The 23,832-nt window shown below is 39.7% G+C and overlaps 1 protein-coding gene across 3 annotated transcripts in view; it reads right to left on the bottom strand.

Moving 5' to 3' along the window:
• Positions 1–23,832, bottom strand: part of prdm15 (PR domain containing 15) — a 97,641-nt gene that overhangs the window by 61,249 nt on the left and 12,560 nt on the right. For all 3 annotated transcript variants that reach the window (XM_072260027.1, XM_072260028.1, XM_072260029.1), the window contains exons 4-6: positions 21,841–21,994; positions 12,638–12,790; positions 6,939–7,038 (exon numbers count right to left, since the gene is read on the bottom strand). In XM_072260027.1, the coding sequence (XP_072116128.1) occupies positions 6,939–7,038; positions 12,638–12,790; positions 21,841–21,994 (407 nt within the window). The remainder of the gene's footprint in view (positions 1–6,938; positions 7,039–12,637; positions 12,791–21,840; positions 21,995–23,832) is intronic.

Genomic DNA, 23,832 nt, shown 5'->3' with positions numbered 1-23,832 from the left:
AATCTGCTCACTTGCTCTCAGTGTTATTAATATTTCTTTTTATTAAGCAATTCCATAATTGTTCTTTAAAAAAAAGCTAAAGCATCAGATTGATGCAAAATTTTCAAGATTTTGTTTTTGAATTGTGTAATTCTTTCAAGGATCATCTCCCTGATGATCCTTCAATGATCACCAATGAAAAACCTACCCTATTTTACAAGCCAGAATTCATTCAAACTCTTGGGAATGCGTTTCAGATTAGCCCTCAGTTTTAACTTTGAGTTTCTCTTGTTCAGTGTAAACCCTTCAACCCCACAGTTCATTCTTTCTTTGCAACAAAGTCGTCCACCAGAATATTAAACTTCCAGCAGTGTGTTGTTTGAAGGGTGACAAAAATTTGAACAGTGAACTCCTCTTCAGCAGACCTTAGTGAGAATCAGTGTTACAATACAAGACATGGAAGCAAACTAGGCCATTCGGCCCACTGAGTCTGCACCATCATTTGATCACAGCCAATTTATTTTCCCTTTATGCACAATTTCCTGGCATCTCCCTATAACCCTTGACACCCTTAATCAACCTCCGCTTTAAACATACCCAATGACTTCCACAGAGTCACTACCCTCAGGCTAAAAGAATTCTTCCTCATCTCTGTTCCAAATGGACAGGCCCCACAATTACAACTAACACAAAAGGAATGCAAAGCTATACCATCAGGATTACAGCTCTAACAAATTGTAGTGAGGCTGAAATTATATGAAACACTTGGCCAGACCAGGCAGGGAACTGCTTTCAAAACTGCTGGCACATCTCCTCCTTGATCATTAACACAGGTGCACCTCAAGGCTATGTGCCTTCTGCTCCACTCTATATACACTCATGACTGTATGGATAAGCAGAGCTTCAATGCCATCTTCAAATTTGCCAATGATATTACTGTTATTGGAGGAATTACAGGTGCTGACGAGTCAGTTTATTGGAGTGAGATAGGACATCGGGCTCAGAGGTGCTAGAGCCGCAAGTTCTCGCTCAATGTCAACAAAGCTGAAGACCGACTTGTTGACTTCAGGAAGGAGAGGCAGGTCAAATATATACATTGCAGAATCGATAGTGGATAGAGACAGCAGCTTTTAACTCCTGGATACTTAACACATTGGATGACCTGTCCTGGGCCTAGTATTTAGCTGAAATAATAACAAAAGCACTCTAGCACCCTAAATTTCTGAGGAGGTTAAAGAGGTTCAGCTTGTCAGTGAGCACTCTAGCAAACTTCTAAAGATGTACTTTCGAAAGTATCCTGACCAATGTTCCCTCTAATTTTTAGTAGTCAGTGTGTGCAAAAATGTTACGTTGTGCAAATTTTTTTCCTGTGACAAAAGTATGTGCGCACTGAATGCACACATGGCACAGTTTATATAGGTTTACAAAATATTTGACACAAAACTGCACAGAACAACAACAAAATATTAGATTATGAAGACACGCAGTCCTCTTTTATTGTCATTTAGTAATGCATGCATTAAGAAATGATACAATATAATAACATACATATTTAAGTCACTCAGTTATTTTTTTCTCTCTCCTGTCTTTGGCATTTACCCATTCTTTGTAAACTATCTAGACTAACCAAACTTCCATCCAATTGATAGCTTTTGATTCTCATTAACATATCCAAATGACATTCACCTAAACGGTTTCTCAGCTTGTTTTTGAGTTGATTCATTAGGCTAAAACCTCGCTCACAGTCCGCACTAGATGCAAGAAAGGTTCCCCCAACGTCCATCAACTGTGCAAGGTCGCAAAACTGTTCATTTTGAAGTACAAATGCCACCATTTGAGCAAAGTTTGAAATCAGTTTGGATTTAATTTTTTTCTTGCACGGAAAATTTGAAATCATTAAACTGTCTAACTATCACAGTATTTTCAGCTAGAAAATCATGATATTTTAGACATACGGCTTGCTCATTACCAAATGTGAAGTCACAATCTGCAATTGTGGAGAAATCAAAAGCTGATCATTCTTGTACCTCATCTTCAGGAAACCTTTCTTCTAAATGAACACAAAGACTATTTATAAAAGTCAACAGCGAACTTGTATCTACTGTGAGGTTTTCTTCACGTTGTTGGCTTAGCAAAACTTTAACTTTGTCACTCCACGAAACATTGTCTCCCAGATACTGCATTCTTATATTGTTAATTTTGCCTCGTGCATAATGAAGTGAATCAATCGGTGTCAAGCCACTCTTTTGCAGAATCTTGCACAGTGCAGCCAGTTCATCAAAGACATCACTTAAAACATGTAAAGCTACTTTGTATGTGATGTTTATCAATTTCTTGCGACAGTTATTTAGCCACAGGGTCATTTGACTGATCTCTTTCAATAAAATCTTAATAAGCTATCTACAGGATTTGAGACGGATGTTTGTAAACTTTACGATATGAACACTGTCCGCCAAAGATGGCTGCCACCGTGATGCAGCTGTACAAACCGGAACAGGAAAGGTGAGATGACGTAAATTAGTGACCTGCATTGTGGTATTTGAAAAACCGACTGACTAGTTAACAGAAACATTTAGCTAAAAGATTATTTTCAATAGGTATAATTATTAATTACTACATTATTTCAGGTAACTAACCTTTTGTGCGCACATTAATTTCCTTTGTGTGCTGGTTGAAAAATGTGTGTGCGTGCGCACACACGCACAGCTTAGAAGGATCCTGACTGGTTGCATCATAGTCTGCTACTGCAAGTTGACTGCACAAGCTGCAGATAGCAGTGGAATCTGCCTATATCATGGGCACATTTCTCTCCACCACTGGTACTGCCTCAAAATGGCAACATTTATTATCAAACATCCCCACTGTCCAGGCCATGCCATCTTCTTGCAACTTGTAGAGTTTTTTTTGAGGAGGTTACCAAGAAAGCAGATAAAGGAAAGGCTGTGTTGTTGTCTACATGGACTTTAGTAAGGCCTTTGACAAGGTCCCACATGGGAGGTTAGTTCAGAAAGTTCAGACACTAGGTGTCCATGGAGAGGTTGTAAACTGGATTCGAAATTGGCTGCGTGGGAGAAGACAGAGAGTGGTAGTGGATAATTGCTCATCGGACTGGAGGCCTGTGACTAGTGGTGTGCCTCAAAGATCTGTGCTGGGACCATTGTTGTTTGTTGTCTATATCAATGATCTAGATAATAATGTGGTAAATTGGATCAGCAAGTTTGCTGATGGCATTAAGATTGGAGGTGTTGTAGACAGCCAGGAAGGCTTTCAATGCTTGCAGAGGGATCTGGACCAAATGGAAAAATGAGCCAGAAAGTAGCAGATGGAATTTAATGCAGACAAGTGTGAGGTGTTGCATTTTGGAAGGACAAATCAAGGTAGGACATACACAGTAAATGGTAAGGTACTCAGGAGAGCGGAGGAACAAAGGGATCTGGGAGTTCAGATACATAATTCCCTGAAAGTGGCGTCACAGGTAGACAGGGTTGTAAAGAAAGCTTTTGGCATCCTGGCATTCATAAATCAAAGTATTGAGTATAGGAGTTGGGATGTTATGGGGAGGTTGTATAAGACATTGGTGAGGCCAAATTTGGAGTATTGTGTACAGTTCTGGTCACCTAACTATAGGAAGGATATTAATAAGATTGAAAGAGTGCAGAGAAGATTTACTAGGATGTTGCTGGTTCTTCAGGAGTTGAGTTACAGGGAAAGATTGAACAGGTTAGGACTTTATTCCTTGAAGCGTAGAAGAATGAGGGGAGATTTGATAGAGGTTTGCAAAATTATGAGGGTTATGACAAGAGTAAATGTGAATAGGCTCTTTCCACTTAGATTAGGAGAGATAAATACGAGAGGCTTTAGAATGAAAGGGGAAAGGTTTGGGGGAACATTAGGGGGAACTTCTTCACTCAGAGAGTGGTGGAAGTGTGGAACGAGCTGCCATCTGACGTGGTAAATGCGGGCTCACTCTTAAGTTTTAAGAATAAATTGGATAGATACATGGATGGGAGAGGTCTGAAGGGTTATAGACTGGGTGCAGGTCAATGGGACTAGCGGAATAATGTTTCAGCACAGACTAGAAGGGCCGAATGGCCTGTTTTCTGTGCTGTAGTGTTCTATGGTTCTACCACTGGCCAGGGAGTAAAGAAGCTTTGGGGTCCCACACCACCACGTTCAAGAATAGTTACAGCACTGTGCAAAAGTCTTAGAACATATATATAGCTGGGTGCCTAAGACTTTTACACAGTCCCATATTTGTCAACGTGGAGGGAGAGCGAGTTTGTAGATCTGGAGCAAAGAATGTTGGGAATGGTGAGGGTGAAGCATCGTGGGAGGGGTGTGGGACAGGTGGCAGAGAAGGCGTGCCAGGGCAGGGTGGCAGGTACAGACACACCCACCCTTGAGACACCAAGCAAGGTCATTTGATTCCAAATGATTGGCTTATTAATCATTACAAAACGTCTTTCTGGTGCTTCCCGTTCCCTCACCTCTCCCTTCCCCATTTTCCAACCATGATTCCCCTCTCCATCTTCCTTCCCACTCTCAGTCCTCAACAGACTCAAATCAGAATCACTCACATACGTCACGAAACCTGTTTTTTTTTGCAGCATAAAATTTGCATAAAATTACCACAGTACTGTGCAAAGGTCTTAGGTACCCTAGCTATATACATGTGCCTAAGACTCTTGCACAGTACTGTACTTCCTTTCAACCATTTAGCTGTTGAACCAGTCAGCAAAATCCTGATCTTCACAGGTTAGCAATACTGTAACCACTTTGCACTAAAATGGACTTCTTTTGTTCTAATTGTGCTCTTCTAAAAACTGTGTATAATTTATGTGCATCTTGTGGATACTGCTTATATTATGCTATGTGTCTCTGTCGCTGCTGCAAGCAAGTTTTTTATTCCACCTGTGCACACAATTTCTTGGCATCTGACAATCAACTCAAATTTGAATTGCAGATTCGCTAAGATTTTAATGCTTTCCCCAGTAAGTGGCAGAGTGGTTAAATTTACTGGACAAACATCCAGTTGCTCAGCTGGGACCAAGATCAAGAATCCTGTAGTGAACTTCAAACAGTTCCGTAAACAGGCAAATTAAAAGGCTACATCAGGAAACAACGGGGACTCTGAAACTGGTGGACTGTTGCCAATACATGCTTCAAGGAGACAATTATGATATCTTTATCAGATCAAAGTTCAAAGCAAATTTGTTATCAAATATGTTTATTTCACCATATTCTACCTGGAGATTTATTTTCTTGTACGCATTTACAGTACAAAGAAAAACTACACACAAAGATTAACAAACAATGTGCAAAAGACAGCAAACTGTGCAAATATTATTATCTTACTAAGAACGTGAGTTGAAGAGACCTTGAAAGTGTACTCATTGGTTGTGGTCAGTAATCAGCTCAGTGTTGTGATGAGTGAACTTGTCTACACTGGACCAGTAGCCCGATAGTTGTAGGGTAATAGCAGTTCCTGAACCTTATGGTGAAGGACCCAAGGCTCCTGTCCTTCCTTCCCATTGGTAGCACCGAGATGAGATCATGGCCTGGATGATAGGTGTCCCTGATGATGAAAGTCATGGCTAATCCTTAACTAAGCCCAGAAATTGTCCAGTAAGCCACCAAGTTCAAGGGTCACCAAGAATGGACAAAAATGCTGTTTTTGCTAGTGACTTCTATGTTACATGGATAAATGAATTCGGGGAGCAACTTGCACTTTCTACAGCAGCTTATTGTAAGTGCTGGCTTTATGAGTTATTCTCCACCAACCCCCAATCATCCACTTTCTTGGGCAAGTTTCCACTTGTGGAAATCCAATTTGCTGATTTTCACAATATCGCTCAAGCGGTCTTTTGGTGTTGTTACCTACCCACAGTACGTCAGGGAGACTGACTACATTGAGCAAACCTTGCATACTTGTCAGTTTTACAATTGTGGAAGCAAAAACAGTGGAATCTCCACCTCAAGAGAAAACAAAAGTACCTAAACCACAAAACTGTAATAACGGTCAACGTAGAATTCAAAAGGGAAAGTTTATATTTGATCAATAATACTGAAACACATACAGCAAGAAAGCAAAAGGAAAATGGATGACAGACTGAGATCAGAGAGACTTTGGTGTCCAATTCATAAGAGACTAGTGTTACACTCAGTGGCCACTTTATTAGTTTCAGGAGGTGTGTTCGTGGCCCATCCACTTCAAGGTTTGACATGTGTTCAGAGATGCTCTTCTGCACTGTTGTAAGTGTGGTTATTTGTATACTGTCACCTTCCTGTCAACTTCAACTGGTGTGCCCATTCTATTCTGACCTCTCTCATTTAACAAGGTATTTTTGCCCACCGATCTGATGTTCACTGGATGTTTTTTTTTTCCTGTTTTTACCTCCAATGGGGGGGGAGAGAGGGAGCCTGTGGTATGTTGCTTGCTGCCGCTTATGCGCAGGAGGGAGGGAGCTGAGCGGTTCATTCTTTGGGGCACTCCTCTTTTCGTGGATGGTTGCGAAGAAAAACCATTTCATGATGTATATTGTGTACATTTCTCTGACATTAAATGTACCTTTGAAACCATTGCCTGTAGACTCTAGAGACTGTAGTGCATGAAAATCCCAGGAGATCAGCGGCCTCTGAGATACTCAAACCACTCTGTCTGGCACCGTGTTATCAAAGTCACTTAGGTCACATTTCTTCCCCATTCTGATGCTTGGTCTGAACAACAACTGAACCTCTTGACCATGTCAGCATGCTTTTATGCATTCGGTTGTTGCCATGTGATTGGTTGATTATATATTTGCATTAATGAGCAGGTGTACAGGTGTGCCTAATAAAGTGTAGATACAGCAAGTAATTAGAAGAACTAACTGGATTTTTACACCATTAAAATAATGTGACCTGAAAAGTAGAACAGTAAACCACCCAATAAGCCCAGAATTTGCATGCTGGTTCCTCACCCTTCACTGCATTTGCTGTTTGCTTGAGCAATGGTTTATCCATTTTCTTTGCATAGAACACTGCATACCAGACGCGAAGTTCAGTACCAGGCTGGATTTCCTTGAAAAGACAGAAAACCATCATGAGAAAGAGAACTAACAAATCAGGTTTAAATCCTTCAGCTATTTCCCTTTAGCAGAGGATTCAACAAACCAGGAATCACAACTTAAAATAAGGAAGAGAAAACTTTCAGCCAGAAGGTGGTAGGGATTGGAGACTCACTGCCCGAAACAACGTTGTAGAGTAAAGTTCTCATCTTGAATATACATGTGAGATGCTGAACCCTACAAAGATACAGAGCTATAAACTAGATTATAGTTTACCACCAATGCCTGTACAATGGACCAAATGATCACTTTCTTTGTTGCAGATGACACTCAGTGGTCACTTTATTAGGTACACCTGTGCGTTAATACAAATATCTAATCAGCCAATCATGTGGTAGCAACTCAACGCATAAAAGCACGCCGAAATGGTCAAGAGGTTCAGTTAATGTTCAGACCAAACATCAGACTGGGGGAAGAAATGTCCTCCAAGTGACTTTGACCATGGAATGATTGTTGGTGCCAGACAAGGTGGTTTGTGCATCTCAGGAACTGCTGATCTCCTGGGATTTTCACGCACAACAGTCTCTACTTTTGCTGAGAATGGTGCAAAGAATCCATTGAGTGGCAGTTCTGTGAGGGTAAACGCCTTGTCAATGAGAGAGGTCAGGGGAGAATGGTAAAAGTTGACAGAAAGACAATAGCAACTCAGATAGCGCACAACACAATAAACCTTGAAGAGGATGGGCTACAGCAACACAAGACCACACTGGGTTCCACTCCTTTACCTAATAAACTGGCCACTGAGTATACTTAGCTTAGCTCCTGTAAAAATGTTTTTTTTTTCCAGCTTTTGTGCTTATTGCATTGTTTCTCTGTGAAAGGAAGGGCAGAATTCTGCTGTAACCAAGTACAGCGAAATCCTAACTGTAACAAATTCAGCAGAACTATTTAACAAAAAGCACAGGAGGTGTTACTATACAAGTGAAAGATCACTAACCTGAAAAGTTATTCAATATTTCAGCTACCAGCACTGACGGGCTGAACCAAGGGAGTCATCGCTTCCTCCTCGCAGCAGGATACTTCCCCAGGTGTCACCCCCAAACCCTTCTCTACCTCCAACCAATTGGGGTCCTTTCTCTCAAATGTTTAATTCTCTTTCCTCCTTAAAACTTTGCTCCATGATCAAGCTGCCAGAGGATATCCTACTGAATCCTTGGAACAAACCCAGAAATCACTCTTCAGATGGAAGGTCAATAATCAAGCATTAACTCTTTCTCTCTTTATCGGAAACAGCTGAGCACTTCCAATATCAGGTTTCATTCCAGCCTCTACGCTCAGTTACTTTTATCCTAACACATCCTCAATAAAGCCCACGGACTGGAATACACTTTGAAAAAGGCTCAGTTGCAGCTTGGCGTTCAACACCATCATCCCCCTCACTATTAATCAACAAGCTTCAAAAGCCTCTGCACCACTCTTTAAAACTGGATCCTCAAAGTTCAAAGCAAATTTATGATCCAAGCATGTATACCACGTACAACCTTGAGATTATTTTTCTTGCACCCACAGGAAAACAAAAAAAAAAATACAATGGAAACAGCAAAAAAACCAAAAACCTGCAAACACCCAAAGTGCAAAAGAGAACAAGTAATACTGAGAACACGAACTCAGAGTCCCTGAATGTGAGTCCACGGGCTGCGGAGTCAATTTATCGCTAAGGTGAGTGAAGCCCATTGGCTACAGAGCAACGACGGTCCTGAACCCAAGACTCCTACACGTCCCGCCTGATGGTAGCAAGGAAGAGAGGGATCCTCGACTTTCTAAAATCGGGAGACTACAGTGTGGATTAGTAATAACAGATCCTCCTTGTTGACAATCAACACAAGGATGTGTACTAAGCCCACAGTTCTACTCTCTCTAAACTCATCACTGTGTGGCTAGAGTGGCTAGGCACAGCTCAAATGCCATCTATAAATTTGCTGATGGCACCATTATTGCTGGCAGAATCTCCGATGGTGACAAGGAAGTATCCTGGACTGAAGTAGAACAGCTGGTTGAGTGGTTTCACAACAACAAGCTTGCACTGAACATCAGCAAGACCAAGGAATTGACTGTGGACTTCAGGAACGGGAAGTCGGGAGCACACACACCAGTCCTCATTGGGAGATCAGTGCTGGAAAGGGTGAGCAGCTTCAAGTTCCTGGGTGCCAAGATCTCGGAGGATCTAATCTGGGGCCAACATATTAATGCAATCACAAAGAAAGCACGTCAGTGGTTATACTTCATTAGGAGTTTGAGGAGATTTGGTATGCCACCAAAGACTCTTGCAAGATTTCTACAGATGTAGAATGGAGAGCTTTCTGATTGTTCTATTACAGACTGGCACAGAGGCTCCAATGCACACAATCGCAAGAGGCTGCACAAAGTTCTCGATCAGCCAGTTCCATCAAAGGAACAATCCACCCTGCCATCAAGGATATCTTTAAACCACAGTGCCTCAAGAAGGTGGCAACGGTCATTAAAGACCCTCAACATTCAGGACATCTCCTCTTCTCCTTACTACAATCAGGGAGGAGGTACAGGAGCCTGAAAAACCATTCCATGTTTGAAAACAACTTCTTCCCCTCTGCCATTAGATTTCTGAACAGACATGAATCCATGCACACTAACTCAGTATTTGACTTTTGCACAATTTATAGAGTATTATTAGAATTTATAGTAATTTTCATGCCTTGCACTGCACTCACGCCGCAAAACAACAAATTTCATGACCGGTGTCAGTGATAATAAAACTGATTCTAATTCTGTCGTCTCTTTACTGATAAAGAGCCGTACCTTTGTACTGGAGTCAGTTTAGAAAACATTCCTCAAGCTCACTACTGAATGAAGCAGTTGATATGAGGAAGGGTTAAGTAGATTGGGCCTATATTCATTAGTGTTTAGAAGAACAAGCTCTTAAAGTCCAAGACCTTGAGCAGTCTCAATAAAATAAATACTGAGACTTCTTCCCCTCATGGGGAGAAAATAGAACTAGAGGCCTGAATTTATGAACAAAGGATTGCCCATTTAAAGAGATGATGAACAGGAATGACTTCTCTCAATGCATAATGAACCCATTATCATGAAGGTGTAGGAGTCTTGGGTTTTGGGCAGTTTGTAGATTGAACTCATTTCTAGAGGTCTCCACATTTCATTTTGTACTTGGCTCTGGTTACACCTTTTTATTGCTACTTCGCACGATTTTGATCAGGGCACTTTGGTGCTCACTAGATCGGCAGCCTGCAGTCAAAAAATGACAGCGCTAAACGGAACTACACTGAACATTCATAGACGCTTCGAGCACTCTGAGGTTTGATGTTCCATATTCTGTGCATTATTTGTTTGTTCTTCTTTGCCATTTGTGTGATTTGTTCTTTTTTTTTCGCACTTTGGGTGATTAGTGTTTTCTCTGAACAGGTTCCCTGGTGTTTCTTTGTTTTGTGGCTGCTTATAGGAAGATGAATCTCATGATTGTATACTGTATACACAACTTTGATAATAAATCTACTTTGAAGTTTGAATCCTCAACGCATTGTCTTCATTAGGCAACACACACACACACACACACAACTCAGGGAACTCTGCAGATCAGGCAGCTTCTAGGGAAGGAAATATACAGTCAACAAACTGAAACTCTTTACCAGAATTGGGATTAACATAGCTTTGATATCAATGTAGCTTTGAGATGCAGTCACAGTTGCTATGCAGGGGGGGAGAAAAAATATCACTCACAGACGACAATATGAGAATGGTCAACCAATCTGTTTCTATGATACTGTAGATTGATACAGACCAAACGACTACAATGACTTGTCTGACACTATTTGAATTGTTTACATCCAATTGAGGAACATGGTATCAATTCAACAAAAGGAAGCACATGCAATTTCATTGGGTATTCTTAGCATAATCGTGCACTGTCAAAGCAGATTTCTGTGATGAATTGAGACTTGCATCATGAATCTCCAGCTCAGCTGCAGAACTGCTACAGACTAAGCCACAGCCAACAGAACCTTCTCATTGAAACATGCAAAGTTACAGAAATTATTTGATGAACTCGTCTAGTCCAAACTCCACCATGGATGGTCCCAGGCATGGCTGTGAAAGGAGCAGGGTTGGGCATGGGCTAGCAACCCCATCTCGTAAAAAAAAAGAGCTACAGAAACACTGGAAGCTCCAAAGATCTCATCCCTGGGAGAGGGAGGATCTTCGGAAGATGGGCTATACTTGGGGGACAACTTGAAAGATTGGCCCTGGCCAGAGGACTCTGGTGAGCTGCTGTTGGCAGCTTATGCCCCAGTAGGGGTGAAGAAGAAGAAATTGTCTATTCAGCTTGCGCTAGATTATGGCTCAATGATTTCAATCCCCACCAAAACCTCACCAGTCCTACCCTCCACATCCCCTCCGTCAACTCTGTTACCTCCAGGGTGCAACCAAAGGCATCATCACAAAAGACCAGGCTGATTCACCAAGACACTGAGAAAGTGCCACTTTCTGGGCAGACAACAAACCAACATTTGGTCCAGTGGATTTTACTCTGAAGACAAGTAGGCAGCTATCTGAAGAACCTTGGTCAATAATTTTTTCCCTAGCCTATATTAGAAAAATAAATTAGCTAATTAATATTGCATTTATTTGCAGAAGCTTACTGCATGCAATATGTCTGCTACACTTCCTACACTACAACATGCATTAAACAAAAAATCTTTGTTAACTGTAAAAAGCTTTTGGACATGTCAAGATTGTGAAAGTTGATATATTAATGCAAACATTCCCTTTCCAAATAAACAGTTTAGTAACCCAAATTCCATTTTTACAAGTAATCAATTGTAAAAATGTGGGAATATTCCCTTTGTTAAGATGATCAGAGCAGGTTGAGGCCTCAGTGACAATGAACCACAAATTCAATATTTCAGCTGTTAACACCGACTGGAGCATAACATATATCCCAGTGGTCTCCAACCACCGGGCCGCAAAGCATGTGTTACCGGGCCACAAGGAAACAATATGATTCGGCGATATGAAATGGTATGAGTCAGCTGCACCTTTCCTCATTCCGTGTCATGCCCACTGTTGGAACTTGAAATAACCTACCAAATCATATCAAATAGCACATAAAACCTAAAATAACACGAACATATAGTAAAAGCAGGAATGATATGATAAATACACAGCCTATATAAAGTAGAAATAATGTATGTACAGTGTAGTTTCACTTAACAGAATCGGAAAGATTAAGCCAAAACCGATTTGTAGAGGGAAAAAAATGGGCATGCACACACAGGTGCCCGCGCAAGGCTTCATCGTCATGGTAGTCTTTCTCGGGGTAAACACAAGTGTCCCGTATTTGACTGCTACTTTTGTCCCTTATTTGGGAGTGAGAAAGTTGGCAACCCTACTTGAATAACCCCACCCCCACCCCCGTCGGCTGGTCCGCAGGAATATTGTCAATATTAAACTGGTCCGCGGTGCAAAAACAGTTGGGGACCCCTGATATATCCAACCTCATGGGCTCCCATTCTCTAATCCTACTGAAGTTGTATAGGATCTGGGGTCATTGAGCACCTCTGTACCTGTAGCGTGTTGAAATAAATATCATGGCTCTGTTGATAAGCTGTGAGATTTTGGTGACTGTAGTCCGTAGCTGGTCTCACGAATATCATCCAGTTGCAGTCCTCTTCATTTGCGGTGTCAAAGCAAACATCAGGCCCGTCCTTCTGGAAAATCTTGCATTCAAAATTAAATAAGCTGTGAGCTCATCACATACACAAATTTCAAAATAACACAATCAGCACACTGGTGGATCACTGAGATGACTTGATTGAAAAAGGAAGAGGGAAAATATTTGGAAAGACATTTGGAATTTGTCCAAATAAGTGAAATTGCCGCCAAAGTGAGACTGCCAAGGTCAAGGAGCCAATCAGCATAGGAAGGGGCTCTTTGTTCCGGCAAGTTCAAATCCACCAGGCACTCATTTACATTAATCCTATTTTATTCTTCCCATCAACCCCTCAATTGCCCGCAGGTTCTTCTACTCACCTACACCCTAGGGTCAATACCTTTGGAATATGGGAAGAAACTAGAACGCCAAGAAGAAACACATGTGGTCATAAGGAATCCCAGTCCCCACGTTCCCCACAGACAACACCTGCAGCCAGCATTGAACCTGAGACAACTGGAAGTGTGAGGCAGCAGCTCCACTAGCCGTACCACGCACTATTCACAAATCATTTGTTCTCTTTTGACATGACTCTTAGTACAATCTTTCAATCTATTTTTAATGCTGACCATCTTGGGCAGATTGATAAATTTTTAATTTGGCTGACTTTATGTTCAAGAGTGCTTGGGGAGACTTCCGGTAGAGCTCATGGAGTGAAGTCGTGTTCTTGACTCGCTCCATTAACTCTTGAGTTTTTCTTCTTACGATCAGCTATATTTTAATTAACCATTAAGGCATCGACTTTTACAATATTTTGAAATAAATTGGGCTCTTTGATAATTGGATGCGTTTAAGGTCTGCTATGTCTAAGAATGGAAAAAACGGGAAGGACGGCAAACCTCCGGTTAGGCCGAAAGGTACCGATTTTCCTCCGACTGAACCACCGCTGACTTTGAAAGCTATATCGGAGCTAATTCAAAGGGAAATTTCAACCTCTGTTACGGAGCTGATTCGTGCGGAAATTTCAACCTCTGTCATGGAGCTGATTCGTGCGGAAATTTCAATTAATTTCCAGAAAATTGCTGATTCAATCGATAAGATACAAACATCTATTATGGAACATCAGTCAGCTATATCTGATCTTCAAAAATCCATGCAACAAAATGAACTCCAGATGGAGAAAATCGAAGAAACAATTAATGTAATGAAGAAGAAACTTGACTTTCTGACCTTTAAAAACTCTGACTTAGAATCCAGAATGCGATGGCAGAATCTTCGAATGATTGGGGTGCGTGAAGCTGTTGAATCTGATAACCCTATGAAGTATTTTTCTCAACTTTTAAAAGATGCATTTCCTACTGTATTTCCTGACCAACCACCGTTATTGGATCGTGTTCACAGAGTTCCATCATACTCGTCTAAGACAGATAAACCTCGACATGTCATCTTACGCTTTCATTACTTTCAAGACAAGGAGAAACTGTTTCGTTTCGTTCGATCTAAAGGTTACATTGATTTTTTGGATCTTAAGTTCCGATTCGTGGAGGATTTCAGTAAACCAATTCGGGATCAACGGGTTCGTTACAGATCTGTGATGTCGGAACTCTACAAGATGGATTTAAAACCAGCGCTGCTTTATCCTGCACATCTAAGGATTCGTACGTTGGATGGAGCCCTCCGTTTTTTTGAATCTCCATCGGATGCCCAGAGTTATCTGGATCAATTTTCACCTTCAACATCTTAATCATAATTTTTAACTATCTCCGTTTGATCGGAGGTTGTGAATTTGTCAGTCTCAATTTTTTTTTGCCTTATATGGGCAGAAAAGTTTATTTTTGATTAATTAATATGGTTGCTAAACTTTTTTTCTATCTGCGTCATTCCTTTCTTTTTCCCAGGGGATTCTGGGTGGTTATTCCCTCACCGTCATTCTACGTATTTCCTTTGAGGCCTTAAATTTTGTAGTTTTTAAATCTACTTCTTTTTGTAGGTTTTTGTAACTAGTTTATGTTAATAATTTCATTTCTTTTTTTTGTTTACTCATAGGGTCTGGGGTTTGTTGTGGTTTTTTTTATATTTTCTGGCTTTTTCTCTGTTATATTGTGTTTGTTTTAATTGATTTACCTTTTTTTATTCTTTTACTGTTTTATAATTAGCTGATCATTTTTATATTTACACTTTTTTTAGGGAGCATATACCGGAAGTCATGGGGGTAGTTTTAGTGCTTGCTTCTTTCTGGCTGGTCTGTGTTAGATTTAGCCTTGGGGTCATGGGGTGGGGGGTGGTGGGAGGGGCTTCACGTTTTAGTTTCTTTCTTCTTGGGCTATGTACACTATTGAAGTATTGGTTGTGTTCTCCTTCCCGGTATCTCTTATTTGTTCTGTTCCCTTTCCGGGTTCATGGGTCGAGCCTATCGTCAATCCTCCTTGTTGCGGGTTGACTTTAGGGGTTATGGAGTCTATTATTAATTTTGTCTCCTGGAATACTAATGGTCTTAATCATCCTATTAAAAGGAAAAAAGTTTTTAAAGTGTTCCGGAGACTTAAAGCACAAATTTTATTTTTACAAGAGACCCATGTGCGGAGGGGGGACAGACTACGTTTTTTTAAATTCTGGAAGGAACAACAGTTTCATTCGAACTCCAACGCTAAGATTCGAGGCGTCTCTATTTTTATAGACGCCTCAGTTACTTTTATACAACATGATATTATTTCTGATCCGAATGGTAGATTTCTACTGGTTAGTGGTCTACTATTTAATAAAAAGGTAGTTTTGGTTAATGTTTATGCTCCTAATATGGACTGTCCGGAATTTTATACATCATTATTCAATCAGTTCCCGAATTTGAATGAGTTTTCATTGATCTGGGGCGGAGATCTTAATACCTGTTTATCTCCAGCTTTGGACCGTTCAGCTCCTCTACGGACCTTACCTAATAAATCTGCAACTTTGATTAATTCAGTCCTCTCTGATTCTGGGTCAACGGACATTTGGCGTTTTTTGCATCCTCAGGAAAAAGATTTTTCTTTTTTTTCACATGTTCATCATTCCTATTCAAGAATTGATTATTTCTTTATTGACTCTTGTCTTATTTCTTCAGTGATTAAATGTGATTATGACTCTATAACCATTTTGGATCATGCTCCACTTAAGCTTTCTATTCAAATTCAGGCCAACACACAAAATAATAGACAATGGTGTTTTAATTCGCTGTTGCTTCAGGACTCGGACTTTGTTAACTTTATGAATGAACAGATTGATCTTTTTTTTACAATCAACTATACAGAGGATATTTCTGTGAATATTATTTGGGATACTTTTAAAGCTTATATTCGTGGTCAGATTATCTCGTATTCTGCTGCTTTGAGGAAGAAGCTGAAGCAGGAGGAGTTGGTAATTGTGGACAAGATTAAGGAAATTGATAAGAAATTTGTTATAGCTCCCTCTGAGGAGTTATATAAACAAAGAACTGAACTTCAAATGGAACACAGTTTATTACTTTCGTCCTCCATTGTAAACCAATTAAAGAAAACAAGAAGTGAATTTTATGTACACAGTGACAAAATTGGCAAACTGCTGGCTAACCAATTGAAGTCTAATTATACTAAATCTCAAATTAATCAGATCTATAATCAAAATGACTGACTGATACTTGATCATGCCGGGATTAATCAAACCTTCTGTGATTTTTATTCTTCCTTATGTGATTTTTATTCTTCCTTATATCAATCAGTCTCCTCGAGACTCTAAATATATGAATGATTTTTTTAGATAACCTAGACTTCCCTGAGATTTCACAGGATATGTCTTCTATGTTAGATACTCCCATTACCACTGATGAGATTAAGAATGTTCTTTCCTCTATGAATTTGGGGAAAGCTCCTGGCCCTGATGGGTTTACCGTAGAATTTTATAAATGTTTTGCACCTTCATTAATCCCTTGGTTCTGTAGGGTTTTCGAGGCTTCATTAAAACTTGGTAAACTTCCCGAATCTTTCAATAGAGCATCAATCTCTCTAATATTAAAGAAGGATAAAGATCCTGCTCAATGTGCATCTTATAGACCAATATCTTTATTAAATGTTGATTCTGAAGTTTTTTCTAAGTTATTAGCAAACAGATTAGAAAAAGTACTTCCTTTTATTATTTCGGAAGACCAAACGGGTTTTATTAAAGGTCGTTACTCTTTTTATAACATTCGCACACTGTTAAATATTGTTTATACCCCCTCACAAAATGTTCCTGAGTGTGTTATCTCTTTAGATGCTGAGAAAGCTTTTGATAGAGTAGAATGGCCTTATTTATTTAAGGTGCTTGAAATGTTTAATCTTAGCTCGAAATTTATATCCTGGATCAAACTGTTATATCATTCTCCTGTGGCCTCGGTCCGTACTAACTCTCTAAATTCACCTTTTCCCTCTTTTTCGAGGTACTCGACAAGGTTGTCCTCTTAGTCCTTTATTATTTGATATTGCATTAGAACCTCTTGCAATTGCCATTCGAGGATCTCCAAATATTACTGGGATAACTCGGGGCTTAAAGTCCCATAAAATATCACTCTATGCTGATGACTTACTTTTATATATTTCTAATCCTCAAAAATCCATCCCTGCTGTTTTAGAGTTATTAGCACAATTTAGTCTTTTTTCAGGTTATAAATTAAATCTTAGTAAGAGTGAACTTTTCCCGACTAATAAACAACTTCCCTTATATCATAATTTTCCATTTAAATAGATTAATAATTATTTTTCATATCTTGGGATTAAAATTACTTGTAAATACAAAGATTTATTTAAGATGAACTTTTTACCCTTAATTGACCATATTATTCAACTTTCATCTAAATGGTTTCCTTTATATTTAACTTTGATTGGTCGTATTAATGCAGTTAAGATGTTTTTTTTGCCAAAATTTCTATATATATTTCAGGCATTACCAATCTTTGTTCCAAAATCTTTTTTTGATAAAGTTGACTCAAAAATTTTTTCATTTACTTGGCAAAATAAAAACCCGAGACTGGGTAAAATACATTTACAGAAAGCTAAGAGAGATGGAGGTTTAGCATTACCTAACTTTAGATTCTATTATTGGGCAATTAATATTCGACATATGAAATTTTGGTTACTTGACCAGGATATACTATCCATTCCTAAATGGGTAGCATTGGAATTACAATCTGTTCAGGGCTATACACTTGGCTCTATTTTAGGTTCCTCTCTTCCTTTTGATTTGAAACGCCTCAAACAGGTATCTAACCCGATAGTTAAATATACCTTACGTATTTGGTTTTAATTCAGAAAATTTTTTGATCTTAACCAATTTGGGCTAGCGATTCCTATTTTAGGTAACATATTTTTTCCTCCCTCTTTTACGGATCGTGCTTTTCAAATTTGGAAGATTAAGGGTATTTCACGGTTTTTGGATTTATTTTTAGATGGTTCCCTTATGTCTTTTGAACAATTATCTAATAAATATAATTTATCAAGTATACATTTTTTTAGATATCTACAAGTTAGAAATTTCCTAAGTACTATACTTTCTTCTTTTCCAATGCTTCCTCTTACATACATTTTAGATACTATAATTAACCTTAATCCATGTCAGAAAGGTGCATTGGCTATGATTTATAATATTATTACGAAACTTAGGAAAGCTCCATTTGATAAGATTAGGGTAGATTGGGAACAGGAATTGGGGTCTATCATTTCCGTGGATGACTGGGGGCAGATTTTACAATTAGTCAATACTTCCTCTATCTGTGCTAAACATTCCCTAATTCAATTTAAAGTTGTTCATAGAGCACATAATGTCCAAAGATAAATTAGCTCGTTTTTATTCTCATATTAATCCTTTTTGTGATAGATGTCTGGGGCAGATAGCCTCTTTAACTCATATGTTTTGGTCTTGTCCTACTCTGGAAACTTTTTGGAGAGACATTTTTAATATTATCTCCAAGGTATTGAATATAGATATCTCTCCTCACCCTATTACTGCTATCTTTGGACTACCTAAAATTTCCAGCAATCTTTCTCCTTCAGCCCGTAGAATGATTGCATTTCTTACTTTAATGGCGAAAAGATGTATCTTACAACATTGGAAAGAGCTTAATGCTCCAACTACCTTTTTTTGGTTTTCTCAGACGATATTATGCTTAAATTTGGAGAAAATTAGAAGCAATCTTTATGATTCCTCACTTAAATTTGAACAGACCTGGAGATCTTTTATTCAATATTTTCATTTAATGTAATTTTTTTTCTCCTCTTTTTTTGCTCCATATTTATGTACCCTTCTTGTTTTTTTTTTACTGTTTTTAATGGAGGTTGGGATTGAGGACGTGATTTTAAGTTTTTTAACTCTGTTTGGTTTCAAGTTAGCCCATTGCTTTGCTTTGCTTTTAGTTAGTTGCACGGTGGGTTTTTTTTGGGTTTTTTTTTCCTTTTCTCTATTGATATATATATATATAAAAATTAGTATACTATTATGTTACCTTAGTATGTTATGTTTAAATTACATTGTTTGTATCATTTTTTTTGTATTAATATCTTCTGTAATTTTATTATATTCTAACAGTGTATTAGTGCCTATATGGCTTACCTTTTTGTATACGTATTCAATAAAAAGATTTAAAAAGAAAGAACAAGAGTGCTTGGAATAAATGTTCCCTGTGCCGTTTCCCACTGCTGCCTACAATCATTCATGGAGTTTTATATTCACCCTTTGCTGCATTCTGTCTATATTTATGGAATAATTGTTAACATTGGTTTCTGTAGGTTCAGATGTCAAATTCATCACCAGACAGTTGAGAAAAATAAGCCCAGGATAGATGAACTGAGGGAACAAAAAAGGGCTAAAAAGAGACCCAACAAACCCATACAGAATTATCTTAAGTATTCATGAACAGGTAGAAAGAAACCTCCCCTTTGGAGTGGATTGGTAACTATGTCATAGATGTAAAATAGTTGGCAGATTAAAATTACAGAGGAATTAAAGTGAATTCTCACTGTGTGGAAAATGTTTCCTAAAAGGATGCTTCAATCAGTTATAACTTTCAAAAAGTAATTGGATACCTATTCAAAGAAATGCAAGTAACAAGGATGTGGGGGGAAAGTATGGAATGTTTTAGAGATAGAGCACAAATCAGATGCTTCCAGCCGGTGAGCCATGCCACACAGCAACCCACCTATTTAACCCCAGCCTAATCACAGGATAATTTACGATGACCAATTAACTCACTAAGCTGTACGTCCTTGGGCTGTGGGAAGAAACCAGAGCACCCTGAGGAAACCCATGCAGTCCACTGGGAGAATGTACAAATTTCTTACAGACAGCGCTGGAACTGAACTCCAATGCCCCCGAACGGTAAGAGCATCGCGTTAAACACTACGCTACCCAATATGAGGTGGAACTTGATTGCTCACTCAGAGATAATTCGAATGTGACTGGACAAATGAGTTCTGTGCTGTCCACCTTCTTATGAGAAGCCTACAAGGCTCCCAGCGTTCAGAAAACCAGAAAAGGAATGTTTTTTTTTCCATTTGTGCATCAGTCAGATCAGCAGGTCATGGGTATTGCAAATCTTGAAAAGAAATAAAAGTGCAAAACCGTTGGTGGTTGGACAGCAGTGAACATGCAGCAGGTAGGTGGACTGTAGCTCACAAAATTGTATCTGTGTTCTCCATTAATCTCAACCCACACGTGTCAACAGGAAACAGCAGCAAGGGGAATGTACCAAACATGAATCAGAATGAATCAAACATGAACCACTCTCTCTAAACTAAATACGCAATACCAAAAAAGCAGACATACAGGAGAATATCCAGGTCTATATTTCTACCTCATCCCAAAGCATACAATTGGGAAGGAAAGACATGATCTTTCTCCAGTTCTGTTCCACCAATCACAAGCATTTTGTAATCAGAAAATGCTTTCATTAAAAAATTCAATAATTTGATTTTTTGATGATTTTTCTCCATTTTATACACTTCCTTTCTCTCCTGAAGATTTGAACTCTCAGTGCACATTGCTCATGATTAAATGGCCAATTTCATCCCGTCCACTGGCTCTTTACTGGCAAATTAAGGACAGCAAACCATCGCAAGTTACTAAACTACACGTAGGTTCTGGCAGAGCTCAAACTTATCCACACCAGATGTCGTGTGCACAACCAGCCATTCAACTCCAGTCAACAAAAATTACCTGGTCATGTCACTGCTTGTTCTGGAATTTTGTTATCTGTAAAATGGGTCTTAAATTCCCTACAATCTTTAAGAACACATCACTGGATACAATCGTTCGCGGCAGAGTAGCATAGAGGACAACATATTAGTGGAGTGGTTAGCTCAACGCTTTACAGCCCCGGATATAAGATTGGGATTCAATTCCCACCGCTAACTTGAGGAGATTGTACCATCTCCCTGTAGCCACATGGGTTTCCTCCCGGTGCTCCAGTTTCCTACACATTATAAAGACACACAGGTTAAGGTTATTATATTGTGGGCATGCTAAGTTGGGCACCTAACCAACCAGACAGTGTGGGAAAACACCAACCTGGAATCCATAGAGACACAAATATGCAAATAGATGTGGAGGTGGATTAGCCACATCTTCAGGAAGCCAACCAACATCACCAGACAGGCATTAAAATGGAATCTCCAAGGAAAGAGGAAAAAGGGACGTCGAAAGAACACATGGAGGAGAGACAGAGGCCGAAATTTGACTACGGGGCCACTCGTGGTCATCCTCAACAAACTGGCTCAGAACAGAGAACGATGGACACTGGGAACTAAGGGCTCAAGAAGAAGCTGATGTCGGGCGCCAGAAATGTGGTGACACTTCCACAATCCTTGTTGATTTGACTTGAGGCGAACACTTCACTGCATGTTTCGATGCACGTGATTAATAAAGCTAATCTTTTTTAAAAAATCTCAACTGGACATTCCAACCTGGTCTAGTACCACATAAACGAAAGTTGCTCCTTCACAAGAGGCCAAGAGGCTCAATAGCCCCTGGGATAAGACTAGGTAACTCATCACAAGCAAGGAACCTAGCAGTGGAGAACCTGCCTGTTCCAATAACTTCTTATTCTCATTAAAGCTGATTGGTCAATGTGCAACCTACCTTCAGAGAAAACATACTTTCTTTCTCTAGCCGGGGAACTCTTTTGGCTTCAAATGGTCCAAACTGTGTGCGCTTCACCAGAGGAGACAACGCAAAGACTCCTTCACTTCCATCTTCGAGCTGCCTGATCTCCAAACTGGATGGCAGTGAAGACCTGGACATTACAAAATTACAATATTTGTCAGAGTCAGAATCAGACTGATTATCATTGACATGCAGTACGTCATGAAATTTGTTGCTCTGCAGCAGCAATACATAAAATGTTTCTATAAATAACACATAATTAAATTAGTAGTGCACAAAGAGAGCAGAATAGTGAGAAAAACAAGTTTCTTGCCAATGACTACAATACTGTGCCTTGAAATCAACAAACAGCCCATTAGATCATTTAGCATTTCAAACTTGTTATAGAAAGGCCATAAAATATTTGATCTTAACCGAGATATTGGAAAAGAACGCATTCAGGACAGACAGCTATTAGTGGTTATGCCTTTCGAATTTAAGGCAGGCCCTCATAATCCTCGAATGGTGAAGATGTTGCCAGGGACAAGCTGGTCTAACTTTCAGTCAGTAAGTGCAGTTAGTCTAACCATGTACCAGATCATTACTTGCCAAATGAGTGTATGGCAAGAAACTATCCTCAGGAATCAGAAATGCCACTTGAAATTGCCCCATCACAATAAGTCACAGTAATTAGAGTTGGACCCATTTCATTAAGCTTACAGTAATATTGGAACAGCACAGGTCACTAGAAATTTATTGATTAAACAAGTATGTAATATTTTTTCATAACAGACAATCAGGGATCCTAAGAATCGCAATATTCTTCCATAAATTAGCTGCCACAGGAAGTGCTATCAAATATCTGAAAAGCCTCAGGTACGATAGTGATAAAGAAGATTACATGGAAGGCAGGATGCTCTGAGCCAGCACAGACTTGATGGGCTGAGTGGCCTCCCATGTTGAAAAGAAATAGGAACAAAACAGATGGAAGAGTAGTTTGGGCCAGGAGTGAGATTTGGCATGGGGCTCGCCCGGGACCCATCTTGGCATATTGGGAAACTGGCACAATTTTCATTTAGCAACACACTGGGACAAATGGGGAAAAGTTTACTTCCATGTCAGAAAGTCATAGAGCACTACGACACAGAAACAGGCCATTTATTCCATGTCGATTATTATACTGCCTAGTCCCATCGACCCATCCCGAGACCATAACCCTTCATACCTCTCCCATCTATGTCCCTATCCAAATTTCTCTTAAATGTTGCAATCAAACACGCATCCACCACTTCTGCTGGCAGCTCATCCCACACTTCACCACCTTGAGTAAAAAGGTTTCCCCTCATGTTCCCCTTAAACATTTCAGTCTTCATTTTTTAACCCCTGACCTCTAGTTCTAGTCTCACTCAAGCTCAGTGGAAAAAGCCTGTTTGCATTTACCCTATCTACTCATAATTCCACATACCTCTGTGAAATCTCTGCTCATTCTACTACCCTCTGAGAATAACGTACCACCCTACTCAACCTTTCCCTATGACTCAGGTTCTCAAGCCCTGGCAACACGTTGTAAATTTTCTCTGCACCCTTTCAATGCTATTCATATCTTTCCTGTAGATAGGTAACCAGAATGGCATGGTAGCGTAGTGGTTAGCACACCGCCTTACAGCAGGGGTTCCAAACGTTTTTGCACTGCGGACCAGTTTAACACTGACAATATTCTTGCGGACCGGCTGACCGGGGGTGGGGGTTGTTCAAGTAGGGTTAAACTCACATCAACATGTCTTTTACAGTTAGCGTTGCCAACTTTCTCACTCCCAAATAAGGGACAAAAGTAGCCATCAAATACAGGACACTAATGTCTACCCCGAGAAAGACGACCATGACCATGAAGTCTTGCGCGGCACCTGTGTGCGCATGCACGTACGTGATTCTCCCCTCCCCCCACACAAATCAGTTTTGGCTTAATCTTCCTGACTACACTGTACATGC

This window comes from Mobula birostris, chromosome 6 (genome assembly GCF_030028105.1).
Source record: "Mobula birostris isolate sMobBir1 chromosome 6, sMobBir1.hap1, whole genome shotgun sequence".
Lineage (NCBI taxonomy): Eukaryota > Metazoa > Chordata > Chondrichthyes > Myliobatiformes > Myliobatidae > Mobula > Mobula birostris.
This window is presented reverse-complemented; position numbering and strand designations above follow the sequence as displayed.